This window comes from Rhinoraja longicauda, chromosome 3 (assembly GCF_053455715.1).
Source record: "Rhinoraja longicauda isolate Sanriku21f chromosome 3, sRhiLon1.1, whole genome shotgun sequence".
Lineage (NCBI taxonomy): Eukaryota > Metazoa > Chordata > Chondrichthyes > Rajiformes > Arhynchobatidae > Rhinoraja > Rhinoraja longicauda.
The window spans coordinates 83,869,019-83,884,422 of NC_135955.1; the positions used below are offsets into that span (position 1 = coordinate 83,869,019).

A 15,404-nucleotide genomic window follows, 5' to 3' on the forward strand; every position below is an offset into this window, starting at 1 on the left:
GTGGAGAGGAGGAGAAGAAAAATACCATGTGGTTGGCACGAGGGTTTAGAATCTAAGAACTAGAAATATTTCAGAGTACTTAAATAAAGATTTTTATTAGAATTTCTAATGGACTAGCTGCAAGATGGAATGTGATGTTTCAGTCGAAGGTTTGATACATCTATTTAATTCCCCACACTGGTTGATCATAATGCATTTGGATGGATTTTTTTAGCGCTTTTCCAACTATTAATGTAGGCTCTGTTGTTGCATTCAAACTATACGAGGGAAATGGTGGATGATTCTTATTTCAATCTATGATAATAATTAAATAATAGTTGCTTATCTGTTTGGGCGATTAGGAGTTTATCATGAATAATTGTTCCTAATCACAGTGCAACCACTGTAACTGGAAAATTAACCCTTCCTTATCCAAAAGGATGATTTTTTGACATTTTAAGGTTTCATTTTATCATTGCCATTTTCTTTTTGCACAGAGTTCAAGAAAGGTGAAGAGCTACAGACATTTTTTTTTTAAATTCCCTTATTACTTTTCTTCTAGAATGCTAACAGCAGTATCCTGGAGAATGATCTTAAAATTTCTTGCAGATTCCAAGACCATTCTAGAGTTCTGAAACGCCTTAAGTATGCAAAGAAAATAAACAAGCTATGCTGTATCTCCAAACTGCAGTACAACCAGAGGCTTCATTATTTTCTTTTAATAATGGTTTTCAAGTCAGTTCTATCAGTAGGACTAATGCATGAAAATAGAAACAACATGACCAGGATTTGATTTGGTTTCTTTGGTGAAACACATATGTTAAAAAAAAAGTAACAAATATTTTCAGTATTTCAGTCACAAAAATCCAAACATTCACATTATACACTATACAATTTAAAATATAAATACAATATTGCCCTATGTGCATTGTAAAGGGAAATTTTCATACAGAGTAATTTCTAGTTGCTGTTCATAAAAAGCAAAATGAGACAGAAATGGATGAAACAACCAGGATATTTTCTTTTTTAGAAATGAATTTACTGCAAAACATTTTTTTTTAAACTGCTGGCCAGATCTGTTTTAATTTTCGGACATTCATTTTGCTCTGACCACGAATTAACCCTTGGATTTACAAATATATTCTTTACTCTCATTTCTCCACAGGTGAACATAAATCAATGAGATTTAGTTCTTCTCGTTACAATAGTTTTGATTGAAAATTTCCACCCGAATCCACAGATTTGAATGAAAGTTAGAAGCTTAGAATATAAAAAAAATTTCCCTTGAAATTTGACTCAAAATGAAATATTTAGATCTGTTTCCATAGAGCTAATTTAAAAAAAGCACATGCTGCATTATGCAGATGCCCAAGGGTTAACGGCAGAATGTTACAAAAATATATAGTTTGTTGCTTCTCTATCCAATTCCTTAAAGCAAATGAATAAAATCCCAAGAATTAAACAAAATGGCCATACGTCATCAACATATGCTATACAGCTGCCACATTCAGACATAAACATTCATTTTTCAAAAAAATGCACTAAGATGGTTATATATACAAAAATTAATTTATTTTTTTGGAGTTTTTTTACAAAAAAACATAGGTTTATATTCACCCTTTTAACAAAAGGCAGCTCCGTATTGTAGTGTGGTTAGTGAAGGCTGCAAAAAGCTGCCATATCTGAGAAAGTTAATATATTAGCACTTCAACCTCAGAAAGACCCAATTGGTCTTTGCAAAGGTAACATCGCGTCCTTTTTGCATTTGCTATTTTGATTGCTTGTATCCAGGTGAGTTAAAGAGCAGCTTCACAATGCAGTCTCTGGGCTTGATCCCACCTTGCATCCTTAGAATTACACTACACAGGGTCTTGCAGCTGTAGAAGTGAAAGACTGTTTTGAGGAAGGGTGTTGCTGAATACTTGTGAATCAGACAATTAATCATTCACGTTCTACAAAAATAGTTTTCTCTCGCAGTAATGCACCATAATCCTTTTTCGTTCTCTGTAGACTTAACATTGCTTATTACAGAGATCAGAATAGTGTTTCTAGGACAAAAAAATTAAACGGTCCTCAGGCAATCTCTGGATTATTGCAGCCAAATTGCGGCATGGATTTTTCTCTACGCGGGGGCTCCTTGCAATACAGTCAAATGTTGCAGGAAGGTAAATTAAAATATCCACCAGGTGACAGAAATATAACTGAATGAAATAATGCTATAAAGAAAATGGACTTCTTAACTTTAAACATATACTTCAGAAGTTCGCTTGGCAAAGTGAAAAAGATTACTTTAATGTCAATTTGCGATTGGTTGGCACAAACTGCTAATATGACTGTAACTACTGAACGTTAAAGAAAAACTAATGATGGGAAAAAGGTGCAAAAATGCTTTATATGCTTTAAACAGTTAAAGTACTCCTGCAAAAAGATGCGCAGTTTTCAGCACACATAAATAAGTTTGTCCAATATTTGTAAAGCAAATTTACTGTCTGTCAAGAATCGTCAAATGTCTGCCGAAGTATTTGAACCGTGAAATGGACAAACAAGCAAGTGGACTGTAGTTCCGTTTGAATTTAATTTCCTCAAATCGTCTTTGAAATGAAACGTTTTGCAGTCCTTTTAAAAAAAAGCACATTCAAAGAAACTGTTGCTTGATCTCTCCCAAATGTTTTGTTTCATCAAATAAAATAAAATCGACCCCCAACCCCACCCAATTCCCCCACCCTCCCCTTCCCCAAATGTGTTACTCTAGGCACTGTTTGGAACAGGTTTGGCTCGAATTGCAAGGAACAGTTTTCCCACCATTCAGTGGTGTAGTCAGTGTCTTGAATGGAATTTGCTGATCCAGCGATGGTGGTGTCTGACTCGGCCATATGAACTTTTCGATCCTTTTCGATACAACCCATGAATATACCTAGGGGCGTTCTGTTGATATATGGAAGCTATCAAGGGAGGAAAAAAAAGACAATTAATGGACGGCACAGCGGTAGAGTTGCTGCTTTACAGTGCTTGCAGCACCAGAGACCCGGGTTTGATCCCGACTACAGGTGCTGACTGTACGGAGTTTGTACGTTCTTCCCATGACCGCGTGGGTTTTCTCCGAGATTTTCAGTTTCCTCCCACACTCCAAAGACGTGCAGGTATGTGGGTTAATTGGCTTGGCGTATGTGTAAAAAATTGCCCCTGGTATGTGTAGGATAGTGTTGATGTGTGGGGATCGCTGGTCAACAAGGACCAGGTGGGCCGAAGGGCCTGTTTCCGCGTTGTATCTCTAAACTAAATAAAACTAATACATAACACAAACAATTGTATGTTGGTGGAAAATCCTAAAATATTCTGCATACCTTAAGCTGACTAATGCAGCCAGGACATGTTGGCCGGTGTGGGCAAGTTGGCCGAAGGGCCTATTTCCACACCGTATCACCCTATGACTCTATAACTGTGAGCAAGATTTAACACCACCTAATGCACATTGGGCAGAGCTTCACCACAGGTTCTGCAGCTTCAAGGTACTGACCACCATCTTGTTAATAACGGTGACTGATGGGCAGTACATTACTTTGCCCTCAGCCCTTAAAAATTAATAAAGATAGGGATGGAACAACAACACAGACATGGATTCAATTATGCTATAATGCCAACAATAGCTGTTACCTACAAAGAATACTTCCAAGGGCAAGAGAATTATTTCTTAAAAAGGCAGTATTTATTGGTATTTATCAAGTATTTTGAATATGTTTAGCAATTTGCACCATTTATGAAACATTTAGACAGGTACTTGGACAGGATAGGTTCGAGAGATATGGGCCAAATGCAGGCAAGTGGGACTAGTGTAGATGGGACATGTTTGTCGGCGTTGGCAAGTTGGGCCGATGGGCTTGTTCCCATGCTGTTTGACTATGACTAATTTGTCTTCCCAAAAGGACACAAAGTGCTGGATTAACTCAGCGGGTCAGGCAGCATCTTTGGAGAACATGGATAGGTGACGTTTTGAGTCAAAACCCTTCTTCAGACTGATTTGTCTTTTGTAGTTTCTTCATCTAGACCATGAAAGGGGCAGTTCTTTCTGAAGATGATGAGACAAGTGCGACCTACTTTTTAAACTTCAGTTATATTTGAAACATTAATATGTGAATTGTGGCCATGTGCAAATAACACTTTTCTTTTGGTTAATTCATTTCAGAATTAACCAAAAAATAATAAAAAGCCAAATTAATTGGTGACTCTGGGCTTGGTGGTTCTAAGCAACCGGTCAAAGTATTTGATCCCACTATCATCCAATGGTAACTAAGAACAAGGTTTAACACAACCTAATGCGCATAGACAAAGAGTTTAACACTCCTGGAAACATTGGCATTGGCCTGGGGTGACTGCAATGACATTGACATTAGTTCTAGTCAATGTCAGGAAAGCTACACATTGACTAGCCTCCCTGTTTCCATGCGAATGAGAAATCCAAATATAGAGTCATAGAGTGATGCAGTGTGGAAACAGGCCTTTCGGCCCAACTTGCCTATACCAGCCAACATGTTGCAGCCACACTAGTCCCACCTCCCTGCGCTTGGTCCATATCACTCCAAACTTATCCTATCCATGTACCTGTCTACTGTTTCTTAAATGTTGGGATAGTCCCAGCCTCAACAACCTCCTCTGGCAGCCTCCTCATACACCCACCACCCTTTGTGTGAAAACGTCACCCCTCAGGTTCCTATTAAATCTTTTCCCCTTCACCTTGAACCTATGCGCTCTGGTCCTTGATTTCCCCCACTCTGGGCAAGAGACTCTGTGCATCTACCTGATTTATTTCTCTCATGATTCCTCAAATATAAACTAAAAAAAAATTGGAGTTGGATCTTCCTTTCTCCTTACAGTCATTGTCGGGCCTAATAAATATTTCCAACGGTTTTGGTCTTGCTACACATTTCCAACTCTTTGCATGCTTTCTTTCTATCGCTCAGTAAAATTTACAACTGCTGAGGTGAGATGCTGGCATCTTCTGACCATACATGAGTAATACGATACAGCTGCTTATCGAGTGCAGATTAGTCAAAGGAAAATGTTAATAGTCTGCATTTAGAGGTAGTTAATATATTTTGACTGACTTTAGCTATTGCTAAACAATATTTTCAAAGATACTTTGTTATTTGAACGATTGAGCCCACACTAATCTCTGCTTAATGGACAAAAATGCAGATGGTTGGATTCGTAAGTTTGCAGATGGCACAAAAATTAGCGACGTTGCGGTAAATAAGGAAGGTTGTCTAAGGATATAAATAAGCAGAATATAAATCAGTTCGAAATTTGGGCAGAGAAACGGCAGATTGAGCCTTATCCAGGGAGTGTGAGGTTTGGCACATGTAGAGGTCAAATGCACGAGGACAGGAAAAGTAAATGGTAGGACCCTTAGGAGCAGTAACATATAGAAGGGATCTTGGCGTGCAAGTCCACAGCTCCCTGAAAGTGGCAACCACAGTAAATAGGTAAAGAAGATATAGGCATACTTGCTTTTGTCAGTCAGGGTATTAAGAATAAAAGTTGGCAAGTCATGTAGTACCCGAGTAAAATTTTGGTTAGGCCAAATTTGGAGCACTGTTTGCAGTTTTGGTCACCATGTTGCGGGAAAGCTGTGGAAGCTTTGGGGAGGGTGCACCAGGATGTTACCCGAATTGGAGAGGCTTAGATATACGGAGAATTTTAGATATATGGAGAGGTTGGACAAACTTTTTGATCATTTCTTCTGGAGCGTCAAGAAGCTGAGGGGCAACCTGATGGAGGTGTATACAATTATGAGAGGCATAAATCGGGTATATAGTCCGTGTTTTTTTGTTCCCCAGGATAGAAATATGAAATACGACGGGGGGGGGGGGAGAGGTGGAGAACCTCTAAAGATTTTCAAGGTATGTTTTTTCACACATGCCTGAAACACGCTGCCAGAGGAGATGATGCAGAAAACAACGGCAAAGTTTAAACAATATTTAGATAGGCACTTAAGCACGTAGGGCATGGCGGAATATGGACCTTATGCAGGCAGAAAAGATTAGTTTAAATTGGGATCATGGTTGGCATGGACATTGTGGGATTGAGGGCCTGTTTCTTTGCTGTACTATTCTATATTCATGTTACATTTATATGAATAATCAAATACACGAGTATCGTTTAATATTTTTGTCATCTTAGGTTATCAATTTTTTTTTACTCAGGGAAGATTACTACATCAAAGTTTGGAAAGCATGCAGAATAAAACATTTATTCATAAATTCATAAGTGATAGGAGCAGAATTAGGCCATTCGGCCCATCAAGTCTACTTCATTCAATTTATCTTTCCCTCTTAACACCATCCTCCTCCCCATAACCCCTGACACCCCGTACTAATCAAGAATCTATCTTTCTCTGCCTTAAATATATCCATTGACTTGGCCTCCACAGCCGCCTGTGGCAATGAATTCCACAGATTCATCACCCTCTGACTAAAGAAATTCCTCCTCATCTCCTGCCTAAAGGAACGTCCCTTTATTCTGAAACTTTGACCTCTGGTCCTAGACTCTCCCACAAGTGGAAACATCCTCTCTACATCAACTCTATCCAGGCCAGTCTATTCATGCCAATGTTAATCATGTTATGCTTCCAATCTGAGATAACTACAAATGATAATTAAAGAGTTAACATGATTTGTGTCGAAGGCTGCGCAGAGTAACTGTCTATGTAATTGTAATAATAGTCCAGAGTGAAAAATCAACACTGCAATAGTTTGCTCTACTCAGCAAAAAATAAAGACTTTTGAGTCAACAAATAGGTCACAGAAATGTTTTTTAACTATGAATAAAAAATAGATTTCTCATTACTTGAAATATTATTTTTCAAGGGATATAGCATATTTTTCCTTTTGAACTGGCATTTCAAGAGCTCAAGCCCAAATTATGGCGTCAACTATTATAAATGATATTGTCTCGTGTAAAATGGCCAGTTTTTACCTGATTTGTTTTTACCTGATTCATTTAGTGGAAAGAAAAAAAACCTGAGAATAGACAATCTAAAATCAACTGATCACCGAAAAAGATAACCGGTGTCATAGACAGGCATAGACAAGTGTCATAGACAAACATACTCCACAGCTCCCTAAAAAATATAATGACAATAGCAGGAAAAAAGGAACAGATGCAAAAGATCTGTCCTTTTATTTCTATTCAAAACTATTGTCACTGCAGAAAACGACTTGCTAAAATCACTTCTTGATTAATAAGGGTGTCAGTGGTTAAAGGGTGAAGGCAGGAGAGTGGGGTTGAGAGGGAGAGATAGATCAGGCATGATTCAATGGCGGAGTAGACTTGATGAGCCGAATGGCCTAATACTGCTCCTGGAACTTATAAACATGAACTTCAATATAGGATTTTTCCTTAGGAGGAAAAAATTGTATTCAGAAATATTTTAATCAATAATTTGTGCACAGTTTAGGGATGTCTTTTTTTTCTGTCTCCCTCTTGACAATCTCTCACAAAATCATGGTCAAACTTACGCGTTAAACAGGCAACTTTTGGCTTGTCCCAGTATCCATTCGTTCGACACTTAATGATTGGGAAATGGCGTTGGATAAAGCCTCGACTGCAGTGGTATCTGACCATGGAGTTTATTTCATATCGAGGCTTCAGCTTTCCGAATGTTCGAGCGTTTTTCACAACTGGTGGTTGGCCGCAGGCAACTGAACAAAAAAAAGTTTACATGTTAACATTGACGATGAATTTAGTTTTGGGGATACAGCATGGAAACAGTCTCTTCAGCCCACCGAGTCCGTGCCACCCAATGATCTCCCGTACACTAGTTCTATCCTACAAACGAGGAACAATTTACAGAAGGCTTACAAACTTACAACTTACAAACCTGCATGTCTTTGGAATGTGGGCGGAAACCGGAACACCCGGAGAAAACCCAGGTGGCCACAGGGAGAACATACAAACTCCGTACAGGCAGCACCCGTAGTCAGGATCGAACATGGGTCTCTGGTGCTGTAAGGCAGCAACTCATACCACTGCACCACTTTGCTGCTCTAATTCATGTGGTGAATACATCTAAATAATTTCCCTCTGTATTGCGCAAACTATTCTTCACCCCCTTCACGAAAAGCACAAAAGCCAAGGATGAAAATGAGATTAGGAAAATATTAGTTCAAATCAAGTTCTGTCTAATCAGCTGGTAGAGTTGCTGCCTCACAGCACCAGAGGCCGAGATTCAATCCTTGAATTTTTGCACATTCCGCCTAGCACTGCATGTTTTTTCCCTGGGTGCTCGGGTTTCATAGAACATAGAACAGTATACCACAGCAATGGGCTTTTTGGCCCACATTATTTATGCTGAACATGATGCCTTGTTCTGATCTCATCTCATCTGCTGATCTGATCTGATCAAACTGATCTCATCTGCCTGTAGATGATCCATATCCCTCCATTCTCTGCATTTCTATGTGCCTATCTAAAAGCCTCTGAAACATCACTATCATATTTGCCTCCACCACCACCGCTGGTGATGTGCTCCAGGCCCCCACCACTCTCAGTGTAAACAAAAACGCGGCCCCTCACATCGTCATTAAATATTCTCCCTCTCACCTCATAGCTGCGGCCTCTAATGTTGGATATTTCCACCCTGGGAAAAAGGTTCTGACTGTCTACCCTATCTATGTCTCTCATGATTTATATAGTTCAATCAAGTTCAATCAAGCATCCCCTCAACCTTTGTTCCAGAGAAAACAAATCAAGTCTATTCAACCTCTCCTTGTAGATGAAAACCCTCCAATCCGGGCAGCATTCTGGTAAACCTCCTCTGCAAATGTTTCCCCTTTTAATGCCTATCAAAATGCAAGCTAAAAATTCGCCTATCCTATCTTTAGACCAATGCGCTGGAGTTATGGAAAATCATTTTCCAGTGAACAAACCCTAAAGAAATGCAGGTTTGTAGGTTAATTGCTGTAAATCACCCCAAATGTGTAGGGGGGTGGATGAGAAAGTGGGTAACATAGAACTAGTGCGATCGAAGGTCAGCGTGGACTCGGTGGGCTGATGGGCCAGTTTCCATACTGTATCTCTAAATACATAAATACCTATGTGTATGAAGGAACTGCAGATGCTGGTTTAAACCAAAGGTAGACACAAAATGCTGGAGTAACTCATGGGTTAAAACATGGTCGTGGAGTCAGAGAGCAGGAGGAATCACCGAGGGGGAGCAGTGAGAGAGGACGTTGCTGAACTCTCGTCGGAGAGAGGAGTAGATGATTATTTTTATAAACCAAGAGAACAAACGTGGCTGTGGTTGCGGTCATAAATACATATCCCTGGTGGTGGGCTGCATTAGAAATGGAGGCATTTGATAGCATTTGAAGCATTAAATAATAAATCGTCTGCACGTGGCAATGCGTTCCACTGTACATTGAAAGGCCAAGCAATAATAGACAATAAATAAAATGTTCCCGGAATGATAATGAAGGGCCTCACAGAAAGGGTATGGGGAGAAGGCAGGAACGGGGTACTGATTGAGAATGATCAGCCATGATCACATTGAATGTCGGTGCTGGCTCGAAGGGCCGAATGGCCTCCTGCACCTATTGTCTATAAAGTAAAATAGATATATCTGTGTGCAGTTGAAAGGAATAATTCAGCAACCACACTCTTTCATACATCACAGCTTCTGAAATTTCACACGTAACTTTTAATTCCCATTGTGAGAATTTATTTTTGAATTCCGCTGACTGGGAAACAATTTTCCATAACTCTAGTGGATTGGTCTAAAGACAGGATAGGCTTATTTTTAGCCTGCGTTTTGACGTGCAGAGAGGGGAAACATTTCCGAACCTTGATATTGAGTGGGAGCGTGACTCAGAGACTCTAAGACAAAACTAAATTAGGCTTAACAGCAGGTTCTATTTTTAATTCATATCTCATCATGCTCTTTCCACTAATGATTTACTGGAGCTTTTCAAGAGAGGCTGAGAAGAAAAACATTGGAAAATGCCGTATCATCGGACAACTCCCATTGCCCGATAAAACAAAGGACTAAAGTTGACACTGGAACATGGTGAGTCTTTGTATGCTGACCTACCCAACACCAAAACAGTTAAAAAATAAGAAACCGCCCACTTAAGACACAATTGAAACATAGAAACATAGAAAGTAGGTACAGGAGTAGGCCAGTTGGCCCTTCGAGCCAGCTGATGGCCCAGAATCAGTACCCTGTTGCTGCTTGATTCCGTTAGCCCTATGAGCTATTTCTCACTCTCTCTTGAATACATCTGGTGAACAATTTTCTCAGAAGTCGTGAATCTTTGGAACTCCCTTCCTCAATGAATGGAGGAAGCAGAGTCCTTGAATAATTTTTAAATGGGCATGGATGCTTCTTGATAAGGGGATGAGACATTTCATATGGATGGAAATGCAGAGTTGAGGTTATAGTCAGATCTGCCCTCCTCTTATTAAATGGTAGTTAGTGCAGATTTGAGAGCTAAATAACTTACTCTTGGTCCTAATTTGTCTGTTTGTTGATTAGTGTGCTCATACATTCCATTATATAAAAAGTGACAAGTGACTGTCGTATGTTGAAAGGCTGGAGCAATTAGGCTTGTATACACTGGAATTTAGAAGGATGAGGGGGGATCTTATTGAAACATATAAGATAATTAGGGGATTGGACACATTAGAGGCAGGAAACATGTTCCCAATGTTGGGGGAGTCCAGAACAAGGGGCCACAGTTTAAGAATAAGGGGTAGGCCATTTAGAACGGAGATGAGGAGAACTTTTTCAGTCAGAGAGTGGTGAAAGTGTGGAATTCTCTGCCTCAGAAGGCAGTGGAGGCCAGTTCGTTGGATGCTTTCAAGAGAGAGCTGGATAGAGCTCTTAAGGATAGCGGAGTGAGGGGGTATGGGGAGAAGGCAGGAACGGGGTACTGATTGAGAGTGATCGGCCATGATCGCATTGAATGGCGGTGCTGGCTCGAAGGGCTGAATGGCCTACTCCTACACCTATTGTCTATTGTCTATTGTCTATCTAAAATGCAAAATTATTTCCAAACCTCCTTCTACTCTAATTAAAGCAAATGACCATTTAACCTTTAAAGTAAAAAAACAAAATTTTAAATGGTGCCATTTAATTAATTTTGAAATCATTGAGACACATGCCACGACCAATAACTTAAGTGATCACAGTTATAAGTTTGGGCATTCTACAGCATCACTGCTTCTAAGGCTATTGCTTGGGATTGAGTATAACATTTCCATTTCAGCTTCTACGGTGACTGATGAGGTCAATGTGGAACTCAACACTCTACCATAAATGGAGCAGCAAGCATCCGGCCAAATCGGCTGGAGAATAGTTTGTGAGATTGTGTGTATTCCTTCTACAATTCCTGCTTGGCTTCACTGTGCTTCCTCAAATTGACCCAATATCCTCATTGCCACTCTGAATGTGTCTCTTCCACTTTAATCAGTAGTGGGCCAGGAGTTGGTGAGATGTTACATGTTTGTCAAGGAGGCTCCAAGAACCTCCTTTACCCTTTTCACTGGACATCTGATAATCCTTCCCTTACAAATCCTATGAAAACGCGCTGTAATTACTAAGCAGCTAAAGCTTAGCACTGAAAGTAGCCTGTAAGATATAGACTGACATTATCCAGAAGATAAGCAACAAAAATCCAAAAACAATACTGCTCTTGTATTTACTAATTTCCCAGTGGAAAGTTGCATAACAACACTGGATCAGATGCAACACTCTCTTCCAGCTGATTAACTTATAACATCTGTCTTGGTTCAACAGATGCTGAACAGAAAGCTGGATGAGATAGTTTAATGACTACTGGAGATACAGGCAAGTATTTTGCACCAAGACTGAATATCTTCAGGAAGAAATGGATGAATTTTGTACTGTGTCCAGGGACATAATCGAAATGTCCAGCATATAATAATGATACCTGAACCACGACTTGCTATCAGCTAAACTAGAGAACAAAAGCAACACACTCTCTATACATTGACAGCACAGAAGCTGCAAATAATCCATGTACACTTTTGTTATTTGTGGCAGTCACCCTACAACTTACTGCGATGTGTTTTTACTGACAGGCTTTGATAGTGAGGCCCGAGTAAGACAGTGAACACCAAGCTTACCTGTGCCCTTTTTACATGTGTAGGTCAGGTGGTAGTTACATGGAACATCATTCCACTGGCCATCCTCATGCCAGATCATAACTACGCAGTCTTCGCCAGAAGAAAAGAAACTATCGGGCTGGTGTGGACGCCAGTTTTCATATTGCTGTACAAAATACAGAAAAGACAAGTTACAATAAATTGGCTAATCCACATCAAAAATATTCACAGGTCACTGAATCTAAAACAGTCGCAACAAAACTTACAATTGGATTAACATACACTGAATGTACTTTGATTGCTGTGACTTTTGATTCCAGAATTCACACATTTAATTTTTGCATAATTATGTGCTAATTGGAATAAGCTGTTGCAATTAATGCTGAAATTAAGTATATGTATATGGAAACCCTCATGTTAAAATTAGTTTTGAAAGTTAGTCCATTTGTCATATGGACAATATAAAACCTTGCAAAAAAAGGTTTAGGACCTGATTATTCCATAGATCTCTGCTGTAGCCTATCTGCTCAATGTCCTTATGCTGTAAGACTTGTGTAGGAAGAAGGGTCTCAACCCAAAACATCACCTATTCCTTTTCTCCAGAGATGCTGTCTGACCCGCTGAGTCCGTGTACAAAATCGTGAGAGGAATAGATCGGGTAGATGCGCAGAGTCTCTTATCTAGAGTAGGGGAATCGAGGACCAGAGGACATAGGTTCAAGGTGAAGGGGAAAAGATTTAATAGGAGTCCGAGGGGTAACTTTTTCACATAAAGGGTGGTGGGTGTATGGAACAAGCTGCCAGTGGAGGCAGTTGAGGCTGGGACTATTCCATCATTTAAGAAACAGATAGGTACAAGGGTACGACAAGTTTGGAGGAATATGGACCAAGCGCAGGCAAGTGGGACTAGTGTAGCTGGGACATTGTTGGCCGGTGTGGACAAGTTGGGCCGAAGAGCCTTTTTCCACACTGTATCATTCTATGACTCAATGAGTCACTCCAGCTTTTTGTGTCTATCTTATACTTTAAGGTTTTATGTTTCACTACCTAAGGGAATGGAGCTAAAATATTTCTGTTCCATAATTCTGTGCCACAGGATATAGACCCCAAATTCTCATATTTTAGCACAAAAAGGACTTAAGATCTAACTCACAGTTATGGTCCATGCTTCTAACGGGCTAAGTGATCGCACATTTTAGGAATGCTTTTCCTCATCTGAGTCCAGTAAATGTGAGCTATAGTCTAGAACTAAGTCCATTATTTCTCAAGGCACTAAATATATATTTTTCAAATAACAAATTGAGATAATCATTTCGCTAAATGAATGATATTGTGAAAATTCAATTTCATATTAACATTTTTTAAATACTTTTTCTTAAGATCGTGATTGAATGTGCCAGTTTTCACCTTAGAAAGAAAGCTAATAGAATAGACAAAGTGTGTATGTTCCAAAGGGAACAATTTGCTTGAATACTTTGGCCTGAACTCTTTTCCTCTTGCTTGCATTGGCAAGACTGCCTTTTGTTCTGTTTCACTTGGTAACATAAAATACCTTCTTATGTTGTCAAAAAATATTCTTAATTTGATCTAAATTAATAAATCAATACCCATTTTTGACATACTCCAAATGTTGAGCCTTACCAACTGGAGTGTGATTTTTATTTTTGTTTGAAAAGAATAGTTACTTTGTGATTAGTGTTGAGAATCAAAAAAATAATAGAATTCACCAGAAACAAAACCCAGGTCCCCAATGAAATTCAGAAAAAGACTTTCCATGCCCCAGCAAAAGAAAAATAATTGTGTTGATTTACATGATATCTGACCTTGTATGGGTCAGAAAACAAAATAATTATTTTAATAATAACAGAAATAACAATCACCAAAGAAAAAGGTAATATATTGTACAACAGCTTTTCAGCTTTTTAATCGTTGCCCTTAAATTTGTCAATAAATAGCAACACTCAAATATTCGCTTTATAGTCCATTTACGAATTTCACCTCCATGTCATATCTTGTGACTTGCAATCTGTCACAAAGTGCTTTATAGAAAGTTAAAAGTGCAACCTGGCCTGAAGATTACTTAATGTCAATTATCAAGAATCCATTGATTTGCAAATCTCTCCAACCATTGTTCTGCGTCACATTGATTGGAAAATAATCTTCCATTGCACATTGCTGACAGCATTTATTTCCCCTGTGCCAAAGCAACCTGTGCTTGGAGCATTGAGGATTAAGAATCAACCACGTCAATAACTCTGGAGTCACAAACAGATTAAAGTATGATGGAATTAAATGGGTTTTTAATTGCATTCTGGTGATTTGATGGTAATTTTTAGGGCTGGTTTAACATTTGACTTGCTAACTTGGAATTTCACTTCCCTAGCTTCTGTGTCCTGTCTCTGCAACCCCTCAATGCTGCCTGAACTAACCCCACCCCTCCCCCACACTCCCCCTCATGACTCCAGTCTCCAGTGTACAAGCTCCCACCCGTCCCACACAAGTTGTGTTCAGTATCATCAAACAGAAACTTCCATGTAAGCCATGGCATATTGTGGAAGCAATTCGAATAGGGATGAAAGAATCAGTAAATGCACAATAGCTCTTTTGAATCAAGATCAAGAGTAGGTGGTGAAGACAGGGTCAAGGGCAAGTGAGTCTACAGATGTTAGGAAGTAAATGTTCTAGTAAAATGCGTCTTTAAGTTGATCAATACAATTTCTCACAATCTCCTTCAGCTGTGGTTTCCTTCACCTCATCCCACCTCCGGATCTACAAAGGTTCTGTTCCCCATGAGGGATAGTTATTAGATTAGGGATAGTACCTAAGTGAAATTTGTTGTAAGTCAAGCCTCAAATCCGAGACTTATTTCACTCACTCTGGCTACTACTTTTAATGAGCACACAAAGTGTTATTTATTGTGTAGAGATGCAACTCCAAAATGAGCACATTGTTTCTGAGAACGTTGAGAAATGCAGGTTTTGAAATGGTTTTGGCAGTGGTGCATTGTGTGGCTATAGCAAGACTGATTTAAGTGCCAAGACATTGAATCAGACTGTAATGCCTTGTCAAAATGGAGCCAAATCTGATAAAGAAATCCATTAAAATGGCTATTCCCACCAAGTTGCTCAGATTTAGCAATATTGTGCTGTCTGAATCATTTACATGGATAAAATGTAGGATTCAACATAACTTTCCTTCTTAGATTTGCATCATTTTATGTGCATTCTATTGAGAAAATATTTAATGCAGCACAGGTTTTGGCCTCTGTAAATTGGGAGTGGTTGCAAAAGTGGGATAAAATGGAAC

At 39.2% G+C, this 15,404-nt stretch overlaps 1 protein-coding gene across 1 annotated transcript in view; it reads right to left on the reverse strand.

The window, feature by feature from the left end:
• Nucleotides 1-900: 900 nt before the first annotated feature.
• The window catches only part of LOC144592138 (uncharacterized), a 59,536-nt gene continuing 45,032 nt past the window's right edge, over nucleotides 901-15,404 (reverse strand). Inside the window, exons 6-9 of the mRNA XM_078396545.1 lie at nucleotides 12,121-12,265; nucleotides 7,494-7,676; nucleotides 2,782-2,921; nucleotides 901-1,856 (exon numbers count right to left, since the gene is read on the reverse strand). Coding sequence (XP_078252671.1) covers nucleotides 2,797-2,921; nucleotides 7,494-7,676; nucleotides 12,121-12,265 — 453 coding nt within the window. The 3' untranslated portion in view covers nucleotides 901-1,856; nucleotides 2,782-2,796. The remainder of the gene's footprint in view (nucleotides 1,857-2,781; nucleotides 2,922-7,493; nucleotides 7,677-12,120; nucleotides 12,266-15,404) is intronic.